The following is a 26858-nucleotide window of genomic DNA, read 5'->3' on the forward strand; positions in this document are numbered from 1 at the left end:
AAGAAGGAGACGGAAAATACTCTAAGGCACTGGGACTTCTATACTGCAAAGCATTCAACTACAAATAGTTTGTGTACAGTTAAACTCTAGCCGCCTCTTGAAGCAGAATGGTTATTTCCCTTTGTGCATGACGCTACGGATTTTTTGGAACTTGTAGATTTACAAGCCCTTATTCCAGTACTCATTAGAGGTCTTTGAAGAAAACCATTGTATTTCACGAGTTCTGTCCACATGCAATGTGCTCCAGCTAGTGATCTCCGTCACCAATGGGCTAGCACCCAACCCCAGGAAAGATAAATAGGCGACTTTCATTGCAAAGTTCTCGGGACCAGCAGTTTTCTTTTGTTATACTGACATTTTGTTACAACTGAACAAACAAGTATGGAAGACATACAAAAATATACATTTCATTACCTGAAATTTTACTTTGCTGTAACTTAATGTTGTAATAACCCTGCTTGTTGTAATGAGAGTTCCTTGTACTGACAAATATAATAAGCTATGAAAAAGTGAAGATGCCCTTCACCCTGATGAGAATTTATATTATCGAACAGACTCTGACTTAACTTCGACTAGATTCATCCTCTGCACTTGTAATTCGGAAATTTCCTGAAGTTTTCTTTCCCGGTTGGGAGGATGCCTTTGGCCAATGAGGAGGGGGGACAGTTCTCAGTTCCCAGAAACACTCATTCTTCAGATCGCTGTCCACCTTGGCCTCCAACTGCAGCAGGGCCTTCTGAAATGGGCAGCAAAAAGTAACATACATTTTACATGTACAAAAAAACAACAAAAACAAACAAAAACAAATCATGTACTGCCCAATGTAGCGTCCATGAAATACTCATGATATCATGTGCATCCTTCTGGGAATGAAGCCTTATTTAACAAGACTGCATTATCCACACAAGTTATAATCCACATCTATGGAAGGTGCCAAACTAATCAAGTGATTTAACATTGTCATGCAATTTCTTTGCTCTTCATGGCTGTTAGAATGTAGCTGGTAGATATTCAACGGGATGAAATCAAGCATTACCGGTAATATTTTGATTTCTGTGTAAAAGTTCGTTGTAAAAAGGACAGACTTTCTCATGTCCCCCAACCCTCTCCCCATTAATTTTGCCAGACCACTCTGCACTACCCTACCCTTGTTACCTTACGTACAAACACGCATGCACACATGCGCATTTGGCAAGTGGTGGCGACCGCGTGCATCCATGCATAAGTTAAAAGAGTAGGAGAATGTGGAGTGGTATGGCAAAATATGTCGGGGGGGGGGGGGGGACATAAAAAAGTTATGTCTGCAATTTCATGGAAGTAACTCAATCTAGTAGAGAAAAATTTTTGATACCACTACAGTGGACTCCCGTTATAACGAAGTCCTCAGGACCGGCAGTTGTCTTTCGGTGTATCAAAATTTCATTACAACCGAATAATAGGGAGGACAATGTTGCGGCCTAAATCTGTATTTCGTTGTAACCGGAATTTCATTATAACTGTGCTCGTTATAACGGGAGTCCACTATACAAAGATATCAGATTGATGTTGGATCCGTCTCTACTTTCCAATGAGTTCATACTTGAGCTGTATGTACCAATGTTGTATAATTACTGGCTGAATGACTGAAAATTATTCAAAACAAGAATAAAAGGTCTTGAAACATCTGAATGCACTGTTCATGTGTCCATATATGCACTGCTCAATACACTTAAACTTGTGTACACTTGTACTGATATTGTACACAAGCACTGTTTAAAAATGACTCAAAACAAATGGAAGGAAGTTGGAACCCACTCTTGAAAGCTCCGTCTGGTCCTGTGTCCACCTGACACAATTGTCAAAGTCTTCCTTCAGCAGCTCACAGTTCTGTCTCTCACCGTACACATAAAGACTATGGAACTGACTGCTCAGGGCTGGTGTACACAGAGAGAGAGAGAGACAGCACAGAGCATGAACAAACTTAAAGGGTGTGTACAGTTCTGGTAGAGGTGAGGATTTAGCATTTAACGTTTTGCAAGATATTCAGAAACCACTCTATGAGATGTCAAAGAACATGCAATTCTAAGGGGTATCAACACTTTATTTGATGAAAATTGGTTTTGAAATGGCTGAGATATCCAAAAACAACGTGAAACAAAGAGATCCTAATAAAGTTGTGGCATGTCGCCTTTTATCATTAGCACTTTTTTTGATATCTCAGCCATTTGAAAACCAATTTTCATCAAATAAACGTTGGATCCTTTTTGAAATTACATGCTCTTTCATATTTCATAAGAGGTTTCTCGTTATCTCACTTAGGAATGTTCAAAACATCCCCACCTCAACCAGTACTGTACAGTCCCTTTAACATGTTTTCACTTTTCTCGCCTAATAGAAGAGCATTTGATTTGCCTCTTTCAGATGGCAAAGGTAATAATATTTCAGTAACAAGTCGAGGGAATGTGTACCATAAAAAATAAAAAATAAAAAAATTTGTGGAATTCCCTTATCTTTTCTTTATACCATTCTCCGCATGTGACATCACAAGCTGCAGTAGTCTTTTCATCCAGCAATGACTGAACAGAAACTTTAAAAGTTCGTAATTTTTTAACGGATTGTCCAATTTTCCCTAGCCCGTTGAGGATGGTCTGATTTTGCTACAATTCACATTTCCCATAGATACACTGTACTTGCTTGAGTATACTCAGGACTCGTCCTCAATGGGTTAACCTACTCACTGATGTGTTCTATTGATATTGCTGCATTCACTCAATCGACATGTATCAAGGTAACTTGTACATTTAAGCGCATTCATGATCTCCAACTTTATATGGGTAACATGATCACGCACCACATATGTGTGTACTTTACTCCATAATGCAAAACTTGATCCATTCATACATGGAATACTCTCAAAATTTGTTGGACCATTAATCACATGATGTGATGAGAGTGACTGTTCTATTGCATGCATGTTTAATATCTCACATTGCACATTGCAACAAAATATGCTCACATTTGCAGTCCTTCCATCTGTCCAGATATTTCTTGCACACTTCCTCCATGTCCTAAAATGACTGAAAAAAATACACACACAAACAAAGAGTAACAGATTACAACATCTGGCCAATCATAATTGTGGGCAAGTACACACAATGCTAAAAAATGCAAGCAAGAGATAACCCCTCTAGAGATTGACCCTAACACCCTCCATCTTCAAATGGAGGAGTCAATCGCTTTCTTTGGGGTTGTTATAGATCTCTGCATGCTCTGCATATGTATGTCATGTATTATATTGTATACATATAATTAGAAGATATTAGTAGAAAATGTTTCATTATGTATTAGAATTTTTTGAAGGCATATCACCAGTGCACCTACTTCCATCATTTGCACTCTTGATTTTGCCCACAAATGTTTGTTTTAACAATAATAAAAGAATAATAATATATTAAAAAGTGAAGATATTTTCATTTAGACTTGAAATACGGGAAAACACATTGTTCTCCACACGCTCAGGCATACAGTCGCCACCCGACTTTTCTTGAGTTACCTAGGGCGCACGCCTGAGAAGTCTGCGAAACGTACCTCGCCGGGATGGTAAGATAGACTTGTGGGTGGCAATGTGGCCGTCTTGACTGAGTGAGGACAACAATAAATTCGTGTGATTATACGATTTGTATGTTTGAAAAGAAAAATACATTCATATTATTTTAAAAAAAATGAAATTATTAATGAATATCGATCATTAAATTATAGGCAAAAATAAAGATTTTATAGTCTGGCAAAAATAGTCAAAATTATGACCGATTGCCATTAAACCCGAAACAACAACAACAAGCTCTGCGAGGTGAAAGCATTCAACAGTCAAGACTTGCTTAAGTTTCACCACAGTAGAAGTCTGCCATCTCTCTCTCTCTCTCCATCTCAGATCTACATGTATGAGTGTGAATGAGTGATAGGTGGGCCACAATACATGTAAGAATGAGTTCCCTTTAATTTGTTTTCTATTCATTTTACAGATTTCAAATCAATATAAAAAATTCATCATGGTGGTGATACAGTAATCATGTGCTCTGGGCAAAGCTCCTGACATTCTTAGTGTTTTACTTGGGTGGAAGATTGTATTGTTTAGGCCACAACCCAAAGCTCTGGTGGCACCATGCTGTGGTCACAATGCAGCACTGAATGCTATTATAGCAGGAGCTTCAAGCCGTGTTTTTGTTTTTGTTGTTTTTTTTTGGTTTTTTGTTGTTTTTTTTAGCTAGGGACTTGGAGGGTGGGGCTGCGGGCTGGCCGGAGGGGATCAATAGATCATCCCTCGTATTAGAACTATAGACTTCTACAGGGGGAGGGGGGCCGTGGGCTCGGGACCCCTCACTTTGCAATAGAAAAGGAATAGATCTACATAGGTGTCACCACTTTGGGCCCCCTTTTTTTTTACCCCGGAAGTGCGTAGTCGCACTACAAAGAAATAGCTAGAAACCTGAAGTGTGAGCGCGGTAAGACTTTGTTTGTTGCGCTGAAGTGAAGTGAAGACTTTTTTATTTATTCATTTTTTTTTTTTTTTTTTTTTTTGCTTGTCAGCTGAAGAAACCCGGAAGTGATGACCTAAATTTACATAAACTACAGAAGTTGCACTGAAGTCGAAGACATTTTTTTTTTTTTTTTGCTTGTTAGCTGATGAAACCCAGAAGTGGCCTAGAATAGACATAGATTGTAATAATAATAATAATTGTTTTTAGCTGCACATAGAAAATTGTAGAGGATTTTTACCTGCACATTGTACGTACACCCAGCACTTTGACAAGTACAACAAGGTACAATAATACGCCAGAGGCAGACTGTACCAGACTGGAAGAAGAAGAAGAGATAGTGCCCTTGCCCAGCTTAGTGCAAAGTGCCATAGATAGAGTGGCACCAGTGCCGCCACCAGAGACAGGCAGAGTTTAGCACTATTCTATTACGTCATGATGTCCTTCCGCCTACACCTCAAAAATATGAAGAAGAAACAGGACCACACCAGAATTAAGTTTGATCTAGAGAAATTAAAAGACCCAGACGTGGCAAAGGTCTTTGAGGCCAAGATTGGAGGAAAATTCGCCCCACTCCTGCTACTCCTGCTACTCCTGCAACTTGACATAAATGGCACAGATGCTGACACGTTCATTGACACATTCAACACCGCAGTGACTGAAACGGCCAGTGAAGTTCTCGGCAAGAAACGAACCACTAAGAAGCCTTGGGTCACACCAGACTTACTCAAGCTGTGTGATGAAAGAAGAGACCTCAAACAGTCCAAGTATGTTAGTGATGAGGGAGCTGACAAGTACAGGCAAGCAGACAAGCGGGTCAAGAAGAGCATGCTCAAGGCAAAGGAAGACTGGATTACTGATCAGTGCAACGACATTGAACAGAACCTCAAAGCAAACAACACCAAGAAGGCCTACCAAGTAGTGAAAGACCTCACCAGCAGCAAACAAGGACGGCCAAACACCATTCTTGACAAAAACGGGAAATGTCTGACGGAATCCAAAGACATCTTGAACAGGCGGACAGAGTATGCCGCAGACCTATACTCATACCACGCAACAGGAGACACAGAGAAGCTCAACACCCCTCTGGCAACAGACACAGACAGCTTCCCCATCCTCAGAGAAGAAGTGGAGGAACCAGTGAAGTCCCTGAAGAAAGGAAAATCAGCAGGCATTGACAACATCCCTGGAGAACTAGTGCAAGCAGGGGGTGAGGCCATGATCGTTGCGCTACATGCAATCTGCCAGAAGATCTGGGAGACAGGAGAGTGGCCAACACAATGGACCCAATCTCTAGTGATCACCCTACCTAAGAAAGGCAACCTAAAACAGTGCAACAACTACCGTACCATCAGCCTGATATGCCATCCTAGCAAAGTGATGCTCAGGATCATATTGAACAGGTTAAGACCTCAGGCTGAAGCAATCATAGCTGAAGAGCAGGCAGGATTCAGGGCTGGACGCAGCACAACTGAGCAGATCTTTAACCTCAGGATTCTGTGCGAGAGATACCTTCAACACCAACAGGAACTCTACCACGTATTCGTAGACTTCAAGAAAGCATTTGACAGAGTGTGGCATGCGGCACTCTGGGCGACCATGAACTACTACAACATCAACGCAAACCTCATCTGCGTCATACAGAACCTCTATGATAAGGCCAGCAGTGCAGTTTGCCTCAATGGAGACATTGGAGACTGGTTCCGAACCACAGTTGGAGTGAGGCAAGGATGTTTGCTCTCGCCGACACTCTTCAATGTCTTCCTTGAAAGAATCATGGCAGACACACTTGAAGACCATCAAGGAACAGTCAGCATTGGTGGCAGAACAATCACAAACCTGCGTTTTGCTGATGATATAGATGGACTCGCAGGCTCGGAACAAGAACTGGAGAACCTGGTCAGGCAACTAGACAGATCCTCCACAGCTTACGTTTACGGCATGGAAATCAATGCAAACAAAACAAAACTGATGACAAATAATATCAATGGAATCCAAACTGACATCACTGCCAACGGAGAAAAGCTTGAAACCGTGAAGAACTTCAAATACCATGGAGCAATAGTTTCAGATGAGGGGTCCAAACCTGAAGTATTAGCCAGAATTGCAATGACAGCTGCAACACTTGCTAAATTGAACATCATTTGGAAGGACAAGACAATCAAGCTCAGCTCAAAAATAAGACTCTTGCGTTCCCTTGTACACTCAGTTTTTCTGTATGCTTGTGAAACATGGACTCTTACAGCAGAATTAGAGAAGAGGATTCAGGCCTCAGAAATGAGATGCTTCAGAAGACTGCTTGGCATCTCTTACAAAGATCACATAACCAATGAGGAAGTCAAAAACAGAATAAGGCAAGCCATAGGCATTGGTCCGTATGAAGATCTTCTCACCACCATCAAGAGACGCAAACTAAAATGGTTCGGCCACGTAGCAAGAAGAGATGGGCTTGTCAAGACAGTGCTCCAGGGAACAGTCAGAGGAGGAAGGAAGAGAGGAAGACAGAAAAAGAGATGGGAAGACAACATCACAGAATGGACAGGACTGAAGCTGAGCGAAGTGGTCACTCATGTGAAGGACAGGGAAGGATGGAAAGGACTGGTTGCTAGGTCATCTGTAGCGCCCCAACGGCAACCGCCATGGGGCAGCACGGAGCACGGATATTACGTTTTAGCAGAGAAGTCTGAAGTGCCCACCCCCCCCCCCCCCCCACTTTTGAAAACGTGGCGCCGCCCATGTACTAAAATGGGTGTTGTGATTTTTGGAATGCTTATTGCATTCCGATTCTTTTCCCCGACTTTTTGTTTCATTTAGGCGAAAAAAAAAAGTGAAGGAATGGGCTGTACTGTTGTAAGCCCCAAGCCGCAGCCATCTGCGAGCTGCAGCCAGCGCCCGCCCCCGGCCTGGCCTGGCATGCCCCTGCACTGCCCGCGCCGGGCCGGTTACCCTGCGACCGGCCCGACCGCTCCCACAGACAGAGTAACTGGGGCGCCCCGGCCGGCGGAGTTAGGCCGGTTAGAGTGTTATGAAACTGCGGTCTCTCAATACTTTCGAATTGATTGTGGCATTGACAAAAGAGCCACTTGAAAATATAGAAAATTCTCGTTTTCAGTACCTCTAAGTAAGTCGGTAGCTCTCGTATTCTTGCCGTCGTTGCCGTTTTCTCAACCACCAGCAGAAGTCAGTCCAGCAACAGTAGGACGCTGCCATTTTCTACACGTATTTTTCTCGTACATGACGAGACTCCAACTATGATGTACAACGTAAAGTGCATGCGAGCGCGAACGGATTTCACGGTGCGAGATTATGCGAGATTGACAGCGCGCAGCTTGCTAGCAGTACAGTGCACACTCGCCATTGCGATCCTGCTATATCTTCTGTGCAATAATGAACTGTGCACGCTGAATGTGATCGATTCGTGGTTCCGGAAGTTCTCCTGCGTGGCAGCAGCTGTGCATGCAATCGCACCAGCGCCAGCGCCAGTTTGTGAAGTAGAAACGCCGGAAAGCTGTAGCTAGCTGCCTGAGTCATGTCACGGTGAATGTTGCCCAACCAACCCAACACCAGAAACACACGGTCTACCACGACAGATCAAGTCTTCTTTCATATTTCGGCGCTGTGACTGCGTCTGGATCGTTTCCAGCATAGCAAGTTTACCACAGTGGCAACGGGAATTCACTGCTCTCAGTCTCATCTCATCATACTGCATGCATACGGTTCTACATAATAGGTAAACCAAACACAACAGTTTGGTATTCAAGATCCTGTGCCATGCATGGCCTGTAAAAAACGTACGTAAGTAACGTAGAATCTATGTATGTAGAAAAAGTCTAATGTTAAATAGCTTTTATTAATCTTATTCTTATCTTAGTCGTAGTGACGTAGTCGTACTAACTCACTGTCTCAGGGGTGGATCCAGGAATTCCGTAAAGAGGGGGCGCCTTTACAAAATTAAAGGGGGGGGGGGGGCGCATGTACCCCACCCCCCATTTTTTTTTTTTTTATTTCTCTTGGTAAGTCTTGTTTTAAGAAAAAATAAAGGGGCGCACGCCAGGTGCACCCCCACCTGGATCAGCCTCTGTCCTGTGTCTGTGTCTTATATGCCAGTATCAGTAATGCAGTATGGGGTACCACTTACTACCACATATCGGCAGGGTACCTTAAACATCGGTCCAGGAAACCCGCTCATGAGGACCGCTCCGGTGTAAGAGGACTGCCCCCGCCTCATGAGGACCCCGGGTTCCTCATACTGACCCCGGGGGGAAGTCCTCATGAGGACCCCTGGCCCTATTCACTTCTTTTTCATCTCACATCTGACGTATAAATTGTCGCAACTTTGCACGGTGATTTTTTGTTACACACACATGTCCACTATCCATGATGAAAAAATCCTGTCTGTTTTTTTCTTCAAAAATCGAGTTTTAATCAACCGATGCAGAGCGCCCATCAAAACACGTCCGCCAACGTGTTCGCACAATGCCAGACTGCCGCACCTAGCGGCCTGATCCGTCTAAATATTTTCGGTGCTTTTTTTCTGCGGCTCGCACATCTCCGCGCGCGAATCAGCCTCGTGAAACTGAAGTCTGACATCTTTTCACACAAATTCGTAACGAGAAAAATGAAATCAGTACTAACCTGATCTTGTACATATATTCCAAATTACTATTCCACACTGATAGAGTAGGTGGGTACTTCAGTTTGTTAGCAAACTAATCACTTTGTAGGTACAATGTATGACGAGTTCACTTCCTTCGTCAATTCCGCGCCGTCCGCTAATTTTTGCCAGTTTTGGCGCTTTCCTGGAATCATCCCACGGTGCGACGTCACATCACATCACGCATCCAGCACATCCAGACAGCGCGCAAGCTGAGAGATTTTCAGAGCGAACTTGCGCGCTGTCTGTATGTGCTAATGGGGATGCGTGATGTGATGTGACGTCTCGTCGCGGAATTCCAGAAAAAGCACCCAAAGTTTAGCGGACGGCGGAATTGACGAAGAAAGTGAACCCATCATACCTACAAAGTGATTAGTTTGCTAACAAACTGGAGTACTCACCTACCTTATCAGTGTGGAATAGTAATTTGGAATATATGTACAAGATCAGGTTAGTACTGATTTCATTTTTCTCGTTACGAATTTGTGTAAAAAGTTGTCAGACTTCAGCTTCACGAGGCTGATTCGCGCGCGGAGATGTGCGAGCCGCAGAAAAAAGCACCGAAAATATTTAGACGGATCAGGCCGCTGGGTGCGGCAGTCTGGCATTGTGCGAACACGCCGGCGCCCGTGTTTTGATGGGCGCTCTGCATCGGTTGATTAAAACTTGATTTTTGAAGAAAAAAACAGACAGGATTTTTTTCTTCTTTTCATCATGGATAGTGGACATGTGTGTGTAACAAAAAATCACTGTGCAAAGTTGCGACAATTTGTACGTCAGATGTGAGATGAAAAAGAAGTGAATAGGGATCCTCGTGAGGACTTCCCCCCGCGGTCAGTATGAGGAACCCGGGGTCCTCATGAGGCGGGGGCAGTCCTCATATGCGGGAGCGGTCCTCATGAGCGGATTTCCCGGACTGACATCACCACCCCCTGCGTCTCATATGCATAGCTGTTGTGTTAGCGTATAGAACAATTAAGTATGTGTGGTATTAAGCGCCATTTCAAGCTATGAAAATAGTAAAGAAGACACAAAAAACAAACTCATAAAAAAAACTAACAAACTATTAAAACTAAACACTGTTCAGTGTCACATCAGCTTAGACAATTGCGAACACGACGCATGACTGAAATTGATACGTGTAATTTATTACCTATTGATGAGGGAGGGGGTGCCGATGTTCAGGTAGGCCCTAGCCTTTTAAGCTGCGCTAAGAAAATGCATGGCACACACTCAAATGGCATTATTTCACTACAGAGATTCAGAATCAGCAGGACGGTCACGATATTCGAAACTGCAGTATTTATGGCATATTTGAGGTAAAACTTAACCGAATTTGTTCTATACTCTTGGAATAAATAGCTGCAGATCCTTAGTAGGGTGACGATAGGTGGTACCCCCAATCATACGTGTACTCTTAGGAATAGTGATGGTGGATGTTAATTGTTTACTCGCAATAGTTGTACGAATCAAGAAGTCTAACAAGGTCTAGAGAGTCAAGTGTACTGTCTAGCTAGACTTTTTTGTGTTTGGAAGTTGTGTTTGTGAGTGCCTTTCATTCAGTTCATTGTTTTGACCAAAAGATCAATCAGCCTGTATCTTTGTCATCGAGGATATGTTCCACGGAGACTACGTCTGGCTTCACGGAATCCTCTCTTTGGAGAAGAGCCGTAAAAAAAGGCAAATTTAAGATGATTGTAAAAAACTTCTCCGGACAGACGGATTTTTCTGTCTATTTAGTGTTCAACTTGTAAATTGTATTGTAAAAAAATGTTACATCCTTGACATGATTTAAGAATAAGCTGCCTCTGGGCTCTAGTTTGTCTACCCCAAGAGAAAATATAACGTAAGTATTTAATAGACTCTAGTACCCGGTATGAAAAAAAAAAGTGAATGTAAATATCAGTAAATTTCATTCACAGTAGAGAGTAGTACATCTCTTGACAATGTTGTATTCAGAGTTTTACTCTTTCGAATTAAATCTAGGCCTATTTAACTTCTATTAGTTCTGTATCAAGTGAAATTGTGCGCTACTCACTATTAAACGTTAGAACTGCTAACAGTTCAGAGTTCCTTGCATTTTGCATATAAATGTCCCCCTCCCCCCACTAATTTTGCCATACCACTCTCTCTACACTACTGTACTAGTAATTGTTAGCTTGTGAACATAAAATTGTATGGATCATACCAATTAGAGTCCACCCCAACACTTGCCAAATGTGCATGTGTGCGTGCATCTGTGTGTGAAGGGCTTTCACACAAGACCTGTGTAGCATTCTCGGTATCACCAATATGCCGAAAACTTCTGCACATGCTGAAGAGCCCTGTCACAAATGCACTGTGGGATTCCTCGATGCCACTGCTGCCTCCAGTTGTCTCGCACGCGTTGCAGTTCCCATATGATTCAATGGAGTTATATGTCTGCTTCTCCATTGTTACTCCTTTTTTCTTGGCTATAATTCAGCTGTAAAAGAGTTGAAAGTTTCTAAATTTTACTGATTTGAGGTCATTAGAGTCATGGTTCACTACTGAAATAGCCTAACTCAGTGCACAACATTATGCAACCTTATGCAAGCCTGAAGTGAAAGCCCCTTGAGCTAACAAGGGTAGGGTAGTGTAGGGTAGAGTGGTATGGCAAAATTAGTGGGGGAGGTGGACATGAGGAATTTCTTTCTAGTTCTGTTTGTTATGTTGCTAATAAATGTTATCTGTACACTGTATTAACTACGGTACTAATTTTTCTTGATTATTCCTGCAGATAACACATATGCTGCTATTAGTGAAGTGCATTAGTTCCTCTTCAAGTGCCATCATGTGGCCATGGAACAGGGCCTGCGGGTAACGAGGGAAAGTGCAGAAAAGGACAACCAGTCTCTCTTTGAAGAATACCCCGACGCCTGCCACGCAGTAGCCTACGACTCGTACTTTCCTGGGTCAAGTTCGAAGGTCACCTCCAATCAGATCCTGCAGTATCACTCCTCTGGACCCCACACACTATCTGATCTTGATATTTCACTCCCGTCTACCGACCTCGATTTGGAGACGAAGATCTTTGGTAGACCAAAAAGAGTTGAGAAGAGCTTTGAAAAGCATGGAGTGTTAGGAAAGAGGGAGCTGATTCCAGGGTTAGGTCCAGTCCAGTCTGACAGGTCTAGGACTGTCCAGAAGAGTGCTGGCAAGGTTAGGCGCAGCCTTCATATGGGGGAGTCGAACCCCGAGGACCATGTCTTTCATCCAGAAATAGTTCCGTTTGAACCATCCCCAAATCCCAACCGGCAAAGCCCGAAAGATCCACGGTACCTGCTCGACACCAAGAGCACTCACAGTTCGTCGGTGACGTCGGACCCCAGCACAGCCCGGTACTTACGAATTCTCATCCCCCAGCGCGATTCGGCAGACAGCATCGACCAGTCAGCCTCTGAGACATCTCTCAACCTCTTTGAGTCCCTGAACACAACTGCAGCAGAGCGGCTTCTGCTAGAAAGTCCCACAGACTCGCCCAGCCACTTCAAGCAGGCCCAGCTGCGCCTGGACACCGCCGATTCTGAGGCAGAGACTTCCGTCCTTGGGCAGGACCGCGATGTGACTAGTACCAGTGCCAGTGCCGCGGACCAACTGGACCTTACCTCATATTATCCCCCCACCCAGCAACTTCAGCGCACCACTGGGAAGCCCTCTCAGGAGATCAAGGCAGAAATCTATGACTTAGAGGCAGAACTCAAACGTCTTGTTCTGGAAATCTACTCGGAAAACGAGCCCGACTTTGCCCCTGTGCCAGGATCAGCTCGCAACATGGAAGATCAAGTTAGCCAGGCCAGATCTGACCTGGAGAAAGCCTTTGGGGGTGGTAAGTGTTTATTTTTCCTCTTTCGTTCTGTTCATTGCAGTATCCTATTTCTCAGTGATCTTGCATTTTGTGAAATACGATGAAGGGGGATGAAGGGGAAAAAAACTCAAATCATTTGTTTTGCAGGTGTCACAGTGATTCATATCTGCAGTGTACACTACAAAAGTACTTTCGCTCAAATGTTCAATGTGGTGTACAGTGTACAGACTGTAAGTGAGTTGACATGAAACATACTGTCTTGAGGAAGCATACCATAAAGATGATGTGGATGATTTAGACTTCGTCTGATTTGCATGTATAGTGTCTATGCCAATGTTTTCAAGCTGTTTTGTATAGTGAACAGTGATGTTATCAGTCATGTTATTATTACACAAATGCATCTTACTCCAATTCAGATAAACTCTTCCCTTCAAAGATACAGTTTAATATTAAATTCAGGTCTTAGCCTGGACTACATGTACATCCTTGACTCTGAGAAGCTAGAGGTAGATCATCTCTGTTTACAGGAAAAGCAGTTATTTTCATTTAACATAGACATTTTCACGAGATGTTAACTTTGCGATGTGACACCAAGGTTGCCGTAAGTGCACAAACGCCTGTCCATTCACTCTGCCACTTTCGCAAAATTCATAATTAAACCCTGGCAAAAGTAACTGCTCAACCGTTACATTGCGTGCAATTAGATTCACGAGATTTCGCATTCAGTTAAAGTGCATTTCATCCATCACTTATAATGCAAAGTTTTGTACTGTACATTTGCACCTGTAGCCATTCACCCTGTTTCCTTTGTATATTCTTGCACAATAATCTATGCTCCGTTAATTTATAATAATTTTATCAAAAGGCTCTACCCTTGGTTGTGAAAAATTGAGTCCTGCCATTAACCAAATATCTTGATTTAATCCTCTTGTAGGATCTGTGAATCCTTATAACTATATACAATGTATCTTCATCTGAAGCTCTATTGTGACATCATTACTGTTTTGATGACTTTCGAATCCTCTAGATCAAATATGTGTCCATGTAAACTGTTGGGCAGACAAAGGCGAGGGGAGAAAAATATTCACAGAGATGGTGATTGTGTCTGCATACAGCTCTGTACAATGTTGGCGTCTGTGTGTAAGTTCAGGGAATATCATACTGATTATTGTACACGTGTATGATGTACAAAGACCCCCAAAAAAAATAAAAAATGAAAAATAAATAAATAAATGAATTGCTGAACACATACAATGTAAGAAGGGGAGGAAAATAATAGTAGTTTTTTAACGAAAAAAAACACCCAGAAAACTGTATAACTGTCACCAGCCAGGGTATGATCACGTACCGGTATGAAGATTTCTTCCCCTTTCGGCTATATTCTGCAGAATTTTTTAACCCGTTGAGGACGGGCTGATTTTGCTACAACACGCATTTCCCATCTTGACCCTTGCTTGAGTATACTCGGGACTCGTCCTCAACGGGTTGAAGTAGTGAACTTGACAAATATCATTTTGGGAATAGAATCTGCCAAACAGTATGTTTGTTTTTCTTTCTAAAAAATATACATTGTCGGTGATTTTGTGTTGTTCAATAATTCAATCAGGCATAGTGAGTAGAATACTTCTCTGTTCTGTGTGTGTTTCTTTTTTTGTCTTCTTTTTTTGTATTGATGTATTCATGTGTATACCTTCAAAATATGTTTTTCACTGTAGTATGCATCAATATGTTGATCACCAGTTTCCATTTGTTAGCAACCCTGTGTGTTCAGATCTCTTGTGTCATAACATGTACTTCACACATACTGTATGTTTACTGTGCAGGCAGCTGAAAGGGCAAATATTTACAAGCCGTGCGTTGATCATAAGAAAAAAATAATGAAATTTAGTAATATCTTTCAGGTACTACATTGTACATTGTACTGCAGGGCTGTGTGTAGACTCTGTAGGCCTACATGGTACAGTATACTGTACATTGTACACAGTTCTACATTTCTACATGTATACAATAACTAGTACATATGCTTGTTGTACTTTGGCATGAAACAATGCAATTGATGTAAATTTCAAACCTTGAGGTCAGAGCATACAACAAGTACGTTTGTAGCTTGTAAATTCCTGACAACAAAAATCGACATTTGCTACAGTATGTGTATGTATCGTAACTTTGTTGCCAGTGTCAGGTGTCTGGTAATGAATATTGCTTGGCAATCAAGGTTGTATTGAAGTCAGCAACTCCCTCTCCCACCAAACTCGAACTGAGGATACATTGTACCGTATATGTATATGAAATGGAAAACAATTTAAGTTCAGGCTCAATAATTAATAAGGAATTACTGTACATTAACAAAATGAATTGCCTGGATAAATTCTGAGACAAGTGTTTAAAACCATACCATCAACAAAATAACACTGGTTTCTGTATTTATAACTTAGAGATTTTTTTTTTTAATGGCAGGTGCATCTATGTGTGTTTGTGTGTGTGTGTCATGAAACATGATCTACCGGTGCTCAAGTTGTACCACAGCTGGTACGATGTACACGTATACACTGTACATTATACTCTGAGTGCATTGTAAAATGCTCTACCCATACCGTCGAGCATCACATAGTGACAGAACCATTTAGGAGGGAAAACAAAATAAATGATCCACAGAAATTAGAACACTGTGAAATCAACAGATGGTTCAGTCAAAGGAGGGAATAATTAGGTTCCATCCTACATTGTATTTACCTTCATTCATTTCCATGTTGGCTGAGGCTGATGATAGTGAAATCCATACAATGTATACAATGCAAAATGTAGTCTTGATTGCAGGCTGTGTAATATTTGTACATGATGAATTAACTGAGCACATTTTGTGCTTTTACACTCATACCATGTGCTGTAAATATATTTAGCTTTTTTTTTTTTTTTTTTTTGAATCAGGACTACCTGATGATTTCGCAAGTGGTTAAATTCATGATCGTGGGATAAGTTACTAAACAGAGAAATGGATACGGTGTGCACATCACATTTATGTTGGGATCAGAGTCAATATTTTTCGCGCATTTTTTAATTAGTGAATAGCACCTGACTTGTTAAATTCATGAAAATAAAAACCTCACGAAATACTTGGCGTATACAGTGCATTGTAGTTCTACAGTACACTGTACATCGTACATACATACTAGATCTCATTTGATCTCTCAGGGCCCATGAGAAGAAAATGCTTGCATAAATTAATCATCCAATTTCAGCAATTTGTAAGTTTATACATGTGTACAAATGTATGTATGTATGTGTCGTAGAGCACCGAAGAATAGAAGTTACATACTGTACATTGTACATCTGTACCTGTATACCTGTGCATGTGCAGTAAATATACATTGTATTTTGCATTTCCTACAAGCAATCAAAACATACTAAGATTATTTCCTACAGTGTACATAAAGTCTGTTTGGAACCTCTGTGTGATAGAAAAGGGTAACCTTTGAAAAGTTTTCAAAAGTTCCTTTAAATTACTTAACATGAATTTTCATTTGGCATGCATTTCAATGGCAATTTATGTCAATTACATGTCAATTACAGTTGTATGCTTGGTGTGTAATAGTAACAACCATAGGAAGTTTTGATAGAAAGGAAATCATATCACGTGACCTTTGCTCGGGCATTCACAGCATGGGATACAGTAACTGAGGAAATGAGTAAACAAGTTTGTATCAACTATGTATACAATGATTGTATACATAGTTGGTTTACTCATTTCCCCAGTTACTGTATCCCATGCTGTACAATACAATGGTATATGTACACTCTGATAAATGATACCATAGCAATATGTTTGTTTGTTATCTCTACACTGCACTTTATGTAGGGAACATTGGAGAAAGTTTATTTTTTATCTACTGTACTTGTACCTCAAGGACTATCTGAATGTATGAGTGCATGATCCATGAGTGTTATGAGATAAGAGACCCATTAATTCATTACCATTTGTACAGAAATTGATATTTAACAGTTCCTGAAAGTAATCAAAAGTAAATGTAAATATTAGAAGTAAAGCAAGGTGAAATTTTATTCATGACAACTGGCACAAGGTCATTGGATATTAAACACACATCCTGTACACTGTATGGTATTTCAGTGCAACTGACAGTATGTTGTGGGATTAGCTAACAACATACTGGTATTAAATGTATTATAGGGCTTTTTACACTTGCAAATTTTTACTTAGTCCTGTACCAACGGTGGGGCTGGGGGGGGGGGGGGGGGGAGGGGGGGGGGGGGGGGGGCTTAGCCCACGGTTGGTACATGTGTACCGGACTTTCCTTACAACTGTAACCCCACAATTGCGGATCCAAGCAAGTGAGTGTAAACAGAACGAAGAAATAATCCAGGGCTAAGCGATGGAGACGAAGTCCGAACCCCACTGACCAATCAGAAACGAGGTAATCAAGTGCTGCCGGTGTGTGCATGTACTTGTACAGTGTACAGTGTAATCATGAATATTCATTTGTTTTTGAAGGTACGGGACTAAGAAATACGAGTGAAAAAAGGTCAGTTTTCTCTTTAGCCCCGGACAAAAGGTAGTACGGGATCTATTGGCGAGTGTAAAAAGCTGAAAAAATTGATACAGGATTAACGATAGTCCTGGGTCAGAGAAAGTACGGGGTTAAGAAACACAAGTGTAAAAAGGGCTTATGTATACCAACGAGGATTTGTGTTACATTGAACTTCTCCATGTATACGTTCTGTGCTATCAGCCCTCAAACCTGATTTTCTTTCTAGATGTTTATTGAAGTCATGAATGATTCATTTAAGAACCTACAAGAGTGTGCCACATAACAGTAGACTTTATTGATCTTTGTGTCTTTCCTTATGGTCAAAGGTGTGAACTGAAGGAGGCGTTGCCCACGTGGCTGTGGTTTTGGGTAAATCAGACTTTGAAGAGTACTATACAATTCAAACTACATAGACGTAATGCAATGTAAATCAAATTCGATGATCATGCCACATGCCATTTTGATTGTAGCTTAAAAGAAATGGAAATGGATCAAATGAAGTAGGAGATATTTATAGTGTGTTCTAGTCAGGAAGAAATAGAAAGGGGTAACTGTACAATTGTAGATATAGAGGAAGAAAAAAAAAGTGGTGAGCAGTGGAGTGGGTGTTGGCCCATATATGCTTGTTTACCAAGCACCAGCCATCTGTGTATGTACAGAGCATGCCTCCCTGCATTTTCTCTTTGCATGGCCCTGGCAAAGTCAGTGATGTGTGTCAGTAGACTGCGACAGAAAGGGACAAATTGGTATGTAGGGCTATCACATTGTACAGTAGACCCTACTCTATGTATATTATGGGAGGAGAGTCTGAGTGGTATGTCATTTTCATTGTACCTTTTGTACAGTGTGGATATTTCTCATTTGATAATCATATGCCCAAGTAGTGTGATACTCCGTATTCTTTTCTTATTGCTGGTGTAATACATGTAGCTTCTGCATGCTTTCAATAGTTTCTAACAGGCGGATGCATTGTACTGTGGTAAGTGGGGACAGAATGCATGTAATACAGATTGAGTGATGAAGGAAAAGTACAAACACATGTGTACCAACCAGTTTCTTGTCATGTGAGGTATTTTCCTTTTGACCCTGAAAGTGCATATTATTTTTTATGGCTATAATGCTGGGTAAGTTTTTTATACACATTTAATGTACGTCTGTACTGTAAGTTATATTCAGTTTGTCAATTGACTGTAGACAAGAACAGAGTTATGACCATATTTTACTACAATCGTGTATATGTGTCAATTAATGAAAAGAGAAATTCATATGTGCATTTTCATGTGAACATTACTATGTATCTGAGATCACATTGCTTTGTACTATATGCCAGCATTTAACTGCAGTCTCACAGTCTTGTTTTTAGTGGGCATGACAGTCATCAATTATATTTTGTCTAGTTGAAAGATGGCAATTAACTTAGCAGAATTATATTTTGTACATCCGGTCCATGAATGTGTTTTTATGTTGATTGGATGAGTTTTCATTACATTATGTCCGTAAAAAATTATACAATACCCTATCTTAATTGGATGAGTTTTCATTATATCATGTCCATAGAAATGATACAACAATATATGCTAATTGGATTTGGATGAGTTGTCATACACCAGATGATATGAAGCAACATTTGAGGCTATCCAAAACCATGCCTGGACTGCCCTGTGTTATCTGTGTAATGAATTTGTACTCTTGATTTTATATCCATTTGTACTTATGCGTGTATGTTCTCTTCCTCTCCTACGTCTTTGTTTTGTCTGTCTCGATCTGTCTCTCCCGCCCTCCCCCATTTCTGTCCGTCTCTTCCATTTGTCTGTCTGTTTGTTTCTCTCTCTCCATCTCGATCTCACTTTTCCTCTTTGCTGACACCCCCTCTGTCAATGTTTGATGCAGGCGATGATTTCATGAACTCCTACCACAAGCCAGGCAGTCCCACGCAGAGTACCGGCATGTCTCTGGATGCCTTCAATAGCCTGGCCAGCACGTCAGATGCACTGGCTCTTCAGAAGTCCCTGGTTGGTGAGTTCTGACTTTGAGACTATCATTAGATTGTTAAAGGGATACACCACTTTATGCTCAATTTGACTCCAATTAAAAGAAAAAAAAAACTATTAAAACAGTTTGAATAGAACAGATAAATACCTACTTGTAAATATCAGAGAAAGAGTAAGAGAGTAATGGAATTATGTTAGTGACAACAATACTGAGTATTTGTATAGTGCTACGTACATCCATGTTGTGTACACATTTGTAGGTGTTGAAAGGGCAATGCAACTTTACAATGCAAACCCTGATTCAAAGTTCTTAAACATAATAATGGTATTTTAGAATAATGCATTAAGAACACACCAGAAAAAAAAGAAACAAAACAAGTGAAAATGCATAAGAAATATATCATCTAATGATGAACAAGCTTGAACAATCAAACGTGATTTGAACTGCATTGTGTATGTTGCATGAGAGCAAAGAAAGACAAGTATCACTAAAAGTGAAATATAATGTCTCTTATGTTTTGTGTGCCAGGCAACTCTTCAGCCAAGCCAGCCAGCATGGCCGAGATAGCGGCCCTCCTGGCCTCGGTCCAGCAGGGCCAGTACCAACGAGACCAGTCCCTGAGCAGCCTGGACTCCACTCTCAAGTCCGTCAATGGAAGCCTTACTGCAGAGGACACACCACAAGAAAAGGTACCAATCTCTCCCCCCCCCCCCCCTCCCCTTCTCTCTCTCTCTCTCTCTCTCTCTCTCTCTCAATAGTCAAAGGTAGCACCTGTGTTGGGCATTGGCTGTGTTGGCTGTGCTACAGTGTAGTGTGGCAGCACTATAGTAATTGTAGATTTAATAAGAAAAAATATAACATATTAGATTTAGATTCAAATGAAATGTGTCATCATGAAAGACATGTAATGTCAGAATCAGAATTAAGTGTTGTTTTTGTTTGTTTAGTTGGGTTTTTTTTAGACATGATCCTGTCAGATCCTAAGCTGTAGAAATTAATGATTAGCCCTACTACAATATAAGGAAAATATTTGTAAAGATAATCAAAAGTTAAATGTCGGAAAGGTTATATCGTCGTATTAGTTGGCTTTAAGCGCATTTTTCTTCCTTGTATGATCTTCAACTTCATACGGGCAATGTGATGACGCAGCACAAATTCTGATGTGTACAGCAGCAAATTGTTGCTTCCAGTTATTTCTTATCAAGGATGGCTTTCTCCATTTAACAGTTTAAAGTGTACCAAAATGGCCATGGTCTCCTCTTTTGCAACATTCCCTGTTTTATTGAAAATTAAAATTTCCGGGACAATTCTCTGTAACATCAATTTCTTTCACATACATTGCTGTATTTCAACTTCAGTTGTGACACCCAGAATTCCAAAAAAGCCAGATGATAATGTGATTGATTCCTTCCGTCATTGTGAGCTATTATAATGATGACACAACATCTGTTCGTGCGACAATTGCTCCAGCCTTATTTTCACCAAGGACTTAGGGGTTAGGGTCAGGGTTATGATGGGATTTTAGGCTTAGTTTGATGTTAGGATTAAGATTAGGGTTAGGGTTATGTTTGTGGGTAGAATTTGTTTGGCTTAGTATGCAGATATTTCATTGGAGCAGTTGTCACAGGTGAGCAAATGTCATGGATCCATTGCTAGTTTATCACTTAGATACATTCAGTTGGGCCCATTGAGACATATCCATGTCTGCACCAAGAAAGTTCTGAACAGAGACCTTGTCATTAATGAACGAAGCATTTGTGTGGAGAAATAGGTCAATTATTTATAAACCCATGGATGCTTTGTGTTGTTGTTGTTGTTACTCCATTGTTGATCCATTTGTGTTGTGGTTGACCATGTGTTGAGTAAGAAATTTGTTAATTACTTTTCTCTGTTTACATACAAGTACCATGAGTTATTATTAGCATGCCATATATACAAGTGGACTGGCACTATCTATCTATAAACATGTATCTATCTACATCTATCTATCTATCTATCTATCTATCTATCTATCTATCTATCTATCTGTCTATCTATCTATCTTTCTATCTATCTATCTATCTGTCTATCTATCTATCTTTCTATCTATCTATCTATCTACATGTATCTGGCTATGTATTTGTGCACAAATGCATACTGCACTCAAATTTAAGGACTATACCATGGGCCATTAATAGATCACAAAGGACACTAGCCTCCTTGATTGGAAGGAGCTCTAAAGCACAGTGCACCCTATTGTCAGAGTACTTGGCACATTTATCAAAGGGTGTGGAGGTGGGCATGGTGTGAATGGCTTGGCATAATCCCATGTAATCCCATTCACTGTGATGGCATTATATGTCTTATAGACCAGCTCTTACTATTTTAGATCTGTTTCAGGTATAGGCCTTTATAGAGAGTCCACTCCTTTGAAGCATCACTCGATCAGTAGAAGAAATTGCCACCAGGACATGAGGCCCTAAAAGTGTATGAGGTGTTAAAGAGGTGATAGTCTGTGTATCAAATCAGAATTTGAAGAATCACAATCAGTTGAAAAAAAAAATGCTGCCAGGACATAAGGCCTAATAGTGTATGGGGTGTTGAAAGAGGTGATAGTCTGTGTATCAAATCAGAATTTGCTTTGCTCTCTGTGGAAGGTAAACTGAATGCATGATCTGGAAACGGTACAGATATGTTGAAAGAGGCACTTGTTCTGAGGCAGATTAGCGCAAATATTGTGGTGGTCTGGTTATACAATGGATGAGCAGAAAAGTAAGCAAAGGTATTCATTCCAACAAAGACTAGAATATATTGAATCATGACTTCGCAGTTGGCCAGTTGATTTGGTCATAAAGGACAGGACAGTATTAATATTGAGAGATAAGGTGGTGAATTTGACCCCGCAGGCCAAATGAAGTCACATAATGTATATTAAAGGTATAATTTACCATTTGCAGATGAAACAAAAACTCAGCGTTCATGCTTTGAAATAGTTCTTAAATGCGAGTTATGGATAGAAACAACCATTGTAAAATATTTGAACCAGTATAATTGATGTTTAGTGTTGTTAAATATACAAAATATAAACAATAATCATATTGAAAGTGTTTCCAGACTAAACCGTCTACAGTAATGGTTTAATGAGAAGAACAGCGATATCTCCTTATATTTTAGGCTTTATTGCAAAAATTTGATATGGTAGGATATTTTGTGATACAACTGACATATGTATTAAAAGTGATATCCTGAACATTTTTTAAATCACTGTTCCAAAGGTAAACAAGACCTTTAAAGAAAAGCAACTTACTGTTCAGCATTATCATAAAGTGATTGCAGAATGTCACAAATTGCACATATATGTGTAATTTGTGACATTAACACATATATACAAGTGTCAATATATATGTATATGAATATTGACACATATATGTGTAAGGTGCGTTATTCTACTGTGCATTGATGTCATCATAACCACAAAGTATTTACATGCCTGTATGTGAGACAATGCTGTTGCAGTCAATTGCTGAAAATAAAGCTTTTGATAGTGAAAGAGAAGTTTTTGCATGTTACATGGTCTTTTATTATCTTTTGACACATAGCCAAGATCCAATCACATGCACGTGTGCAAATTCCTCAAAGTTCAAACACTTCAATGCACCGGCAGTGTTGGTTTGTGCAAATTAAGATCAAACACAGAGCTCTTGTGAAGGCAAATAATCAAGTGTTAGTTCCATGTGTCCTCTTGAGAAGGAAGGGTTCAGAAATGGGTTCTGCATGATGGTCAGAGCTCTTAGCTTTTGTGATACAATAGATAATATTCACACTCCTCTTTTCTACACGTCAGTGTATGGGAGCTAGATGGATGCTAAATCTGTGGCATTGAGTTGTTAATGTTGCTGTATGAGATTGAGAGCTGGAAAGAACCTCACATAATGTTGTGACTTATCAAGTCATTGTTATGACTGTGTTAAAAAATGTTGACTGTCAGTTGCACATGCTACAGTTTACAATCATAATCAGCATTTAAAAGTTGTCCTCATTTTCATGTTGAGCAAAGCCAGAAGCTAATGCAAGTATTTTTTTTATTTGATTTGATTTGATTTCTGCATTTTTCACAAAGTAAATACAACATGATGATTTTTCAATATTAACCAGACATTAGACAAAAAATGAAAATAATTATATACCAATCAAAAAGTGTTATATTATATACATAGATTGCAGTCCTACAGAACTATTGGAAATGGTTGATTATTCATTCAAATTATTAGAAACAAAATGCAGGAGACCGCCATCTTATAATGAAGAATCGTTAAAGCAGAAGCTTGATTTTGATGAAGGCCTTATGATGGAGGAAGGATGCTGGCTTGTAGAATGTTCCGTGCGTAAACAACTCTTCCATCCAAAACAACCTAGTGTGCTGTGCCAGGAGGATACAAGCATTTGCACTCATATAACAGCATCATAAAGTTTCTCAGTTTCTCAAAATGGTATATTTTTGATAGGGCCTGCCTGCTCATTCAGATCAAGTCCAAGTACCACATGAAGGTAAAATACTGTATATGCGTGTAGATTGTGTGTTAAATGCACTCTCAATTTATTTTGGTTCTTTCCACAGCAATACCACTCCATGTCATCTCTTGATGAGACTCCTTCCAAAATACCAGCTGATTACATTGAACCTCAGGTCACCCCTCCAGCAGTGAATGGAGGAGACCATCTACCAGAGGCTGTTTCACCAGCAGAGGCAGTGAAGGAGGAACACAGCACTCCAGAGACAGGAGGCACAGCGTCAAGCCAGCCAGAGGGACAGCAGCAAGGCAGAAAAGTGGTGACCGTCACAAAGAGGCCAACATCGTTACTGGCACAGAACACAACGCTGGCCATTAGCAGCGCAATCGCCCACAAATACAAAGTCCCCCCTCCAGACGAAGTGCTCCAACCCAACAAGGAGCCCACACTGTTCAGGAGCCCGGTCCAGGCCATTACCTCTTCCAAGGGGGGCAGGATTGCAGAGATGGAGGGACTTGAAACGAAGCAAAAACCAAAGAAGAAGAAGGGGAAGAAGAGTGCGAGGAAAAGTGCAATGACAACCAGGCTGATGTCGGATACCGACACTGAGCCGCCTAGCGATACGGAGCTGGCTGCCAACAGGAGACTAGTGGGAGAAAATAATAGGGTACCACCCTTAGCAACTACCAAGCAGTCTGAAGGTTGGTTACTCTTCCTCTAAATACTGTATTTGTCACTAGATACTCATTCTTATTTATTTTGTGAAAAGTCAATAATGATTACTTGACCCTCGCATACCACAAAATTAACAACATGCAAAACTGTTTGACAGGTAACAATTCTCAAAAAAAAATTTTGCTCATACTGTACCATTCCTGTGTGTTCAACTCATTCATATCATCTTAACATGGGGTTCACTGATTTTTACCCATGGTAACAAAACTGGCAGAGATTATGTTTTACCTTCCCAATTTTATAAAAGCTCAGCCTTTTGCATGGTTTTCAAAATCTAGTTGATTGCTTTTCACTCGTGACGACAAAGCACTCAAAGAGTGGATCCAACAAAAAAAAACAATCACCTACTTGTTCCTTCTTTTTCAAAACAAATTTTGCAGTCTGTGTAACATATGGCGAATGTATTTCAAAAGAAATGAGTTGAATAAAGGAGAGGGGAAAATATAGGTAGCTGTAATGAATGAATGTCTACTTCTTTGATTGTAAGGGATTGACACCTGTAGTGCACAGGGAATGGCAAAATGAAAACTCACATGATGCTACAAACCCACTTGCCCACTAGCCCTGGGGAACTGAAACTCGCTTTCAGGCAAGTTTTGTGACTGGACACTTGGCCACTGAAACACAGTGCCCTTGGCCTGATTGCCTATTCATGCAAATATATGAGGAATATGTTTTGGAATGCTCTGACCCATGTCACTCTGTGAGGGATGAATCACTAATGGCCAGTATAATGGTATTGAGTTCTTAGATTCCATAGTGATGCCAGCATATTTTGTCTGCTTTCATCCTTGTTGCACAGAGTCGATGAGTGACAAGGCGGATGCTGACCAGGTGTCCAGGAGTGATCAGGATGTTCAGCATGCTGCACCACCCAGCAGGGACAGCGTCTCAAACTTACCCTCGGAAGAGACGTCTGCGCAATCAAACGGACACCCAGGACCCTCACCAGAACGAAACCCACTGTCAAACCCAGAATCACAGACCTCATCTGCACCCGTAACCACCCCATCCTCCTCCTCCTCCTCTTCCTCCTCCTCCAATGGGCCCACAACTCTGCCAAACCAACCACCAGCAGAGCCCTCATCTGGGTCTTTCCTGGGCTCCCTGTTTCCGTGGGGGAGGAGAGCGGCCGACAAGCCCTCCCCCAGCCCTCCGGCAGCCAATCAGCAAGAGGAAGCCCACAAGGGCGGGGCCACGCAGGAAGCAGATCTCCACAGCGACAGCGTGGATTCGGGAGTGGATTTCGTGCCCGGTGCCAGCGGTGAGATGGGCACGCCGACAAACCGTGCGACCAGACCAGAGCCCCTCCTGTCCTCAACACCCAACCATGTTAATACAGTCGGTATGTTTGCCCATGTGCTAGTCTCTGCTCTTTTGCATGTAAAGAAACAGATTACCCGATACTCTTTATAATTGGGGAGTTGACAGTCTGTACTTATGGGGAAATTAATTTCCCTCATCAGATCTGATGTACCTGATTCCTTAGTAGGTAATATCTTCATTAGAGTAGAGGCGGATCACACTGAAAGTTTTTCAAGCACAATGCGGCATTGAATATCACTGATAAGATGTTAGTGATAGATTGAAGAATTCTTATCATGCAACTAGTCATGAAGTTGACAATCTATATGCACAGAATGGTTGGGACAGGGGAAACTCAAAACAAAACAATGAACAGGCTCAGATTATAGTGTAACAGCCTTTTTGACGTCCACATTTCGTCAACACCAATTCTTACTCTAAAACTCTTAACCTCTTCAGGAGGTTTCACCCACGATGCAAACCTTTAGCATTTAGTGTGATTCCGATGCTGCCTTTCTCTTTGTTTTTAGCAGGGAGAGTAGATGAAGTTGTCCCGCAGCGAGACACCCAGCAATTTAGCGCCCCAGCTTCAGCTGCAGAGAGTGTCCACCAGCAGTCTGCAGCTCCAGCTAGCTACAGTCCAGCCTTAGGGAGCAGAAGCAGTAGCACCAAGCCTGTGGATCTGGGGCGGCTGAGAACCACACAGCTGCCAAGGCCATCGTATCAGTCCAGGTAAGCGAGAAATTATGGAGGAAAAAGAAAAGGAGGAAGAAGAATGCAGTGAAACAAAAAAAAAA

At 41.1% G+C, this 26858-nt stretch overlaps 2 protein-coding genes across 2 annotated transcripts in view; one reads left to right on the forward strand and one right to left on the reverse strand.

The window, feature by feature from the left end:
- Positions 1-562: 562 nt before the first annotated feature.
- Positions 563-7717, reverse strand: LOC139732869 (uncharacterized). Its single transcript, XM_071643707.1, has 4 exons — positions 7630-7717; positions 2996-3047; positions 1795-1913; positions 563-736 (listed from the first exon to the last, which is right to left on the reverse strand). Exons 2-4 carry the CDS (start codon positions 3042-3044, stop codon positions 563-565), a joined length of 342 nt encoding a protein of 113 aa, XP_071499808.1. The 5' UTR covers positions 3045-3047; positions 7630-7717.
- Positions 7718-7992: 275 nt separating this feature from the next.
- LOC139732870 (uncharacterized) overlaps positions 7993-26858 on the forward strand; it is a 37222-nt gene continuing 18356 nt past the window's right edge. Inside the window, exons 1-7 of the mRNA XM_071643708.1 lie at positions 7993-8305; positions 11927-13015; positions 19429-19554; positions 20059-20219; positions 24128-24722; positions 25559-26101; positions 26592-26793. Coding sequence (XP_071499809.1) covers positions 11989-13015; positions 19429-19554; positions 20059-20219; positions 24128-24722; positions 25559-26101; positions 26592-26793 — 2654 coding nt within the window. The 5' untranslated portion in view covers positions 7993-8305; positions 11927-11988. The remainder of the gene's footprint in view (positions 8306-11926; positions 13016-19428; positions 19555-20058; positions 20220-24127; positions 24723-25558; positions 26102-26591; positions 26794-26858) is intronic.

This window comes from Diadema antillarum, unplaced genomic scaffold (assembly GCF_040938485.1).
Source record: "Diadema antillarum isolate AM-2024a unplaced genomic scaffold, OU_Dant_1.0 seq00000454_RagTag, whole genome shotgun sequence".
NCBI classification, from domain to species: domain Eukaryota; kingdom Metazoa; phylum Echinodermata; class Echinoidea; order Diadematoida; family Diadematidae; genus Diadema; species Diadema antillarum.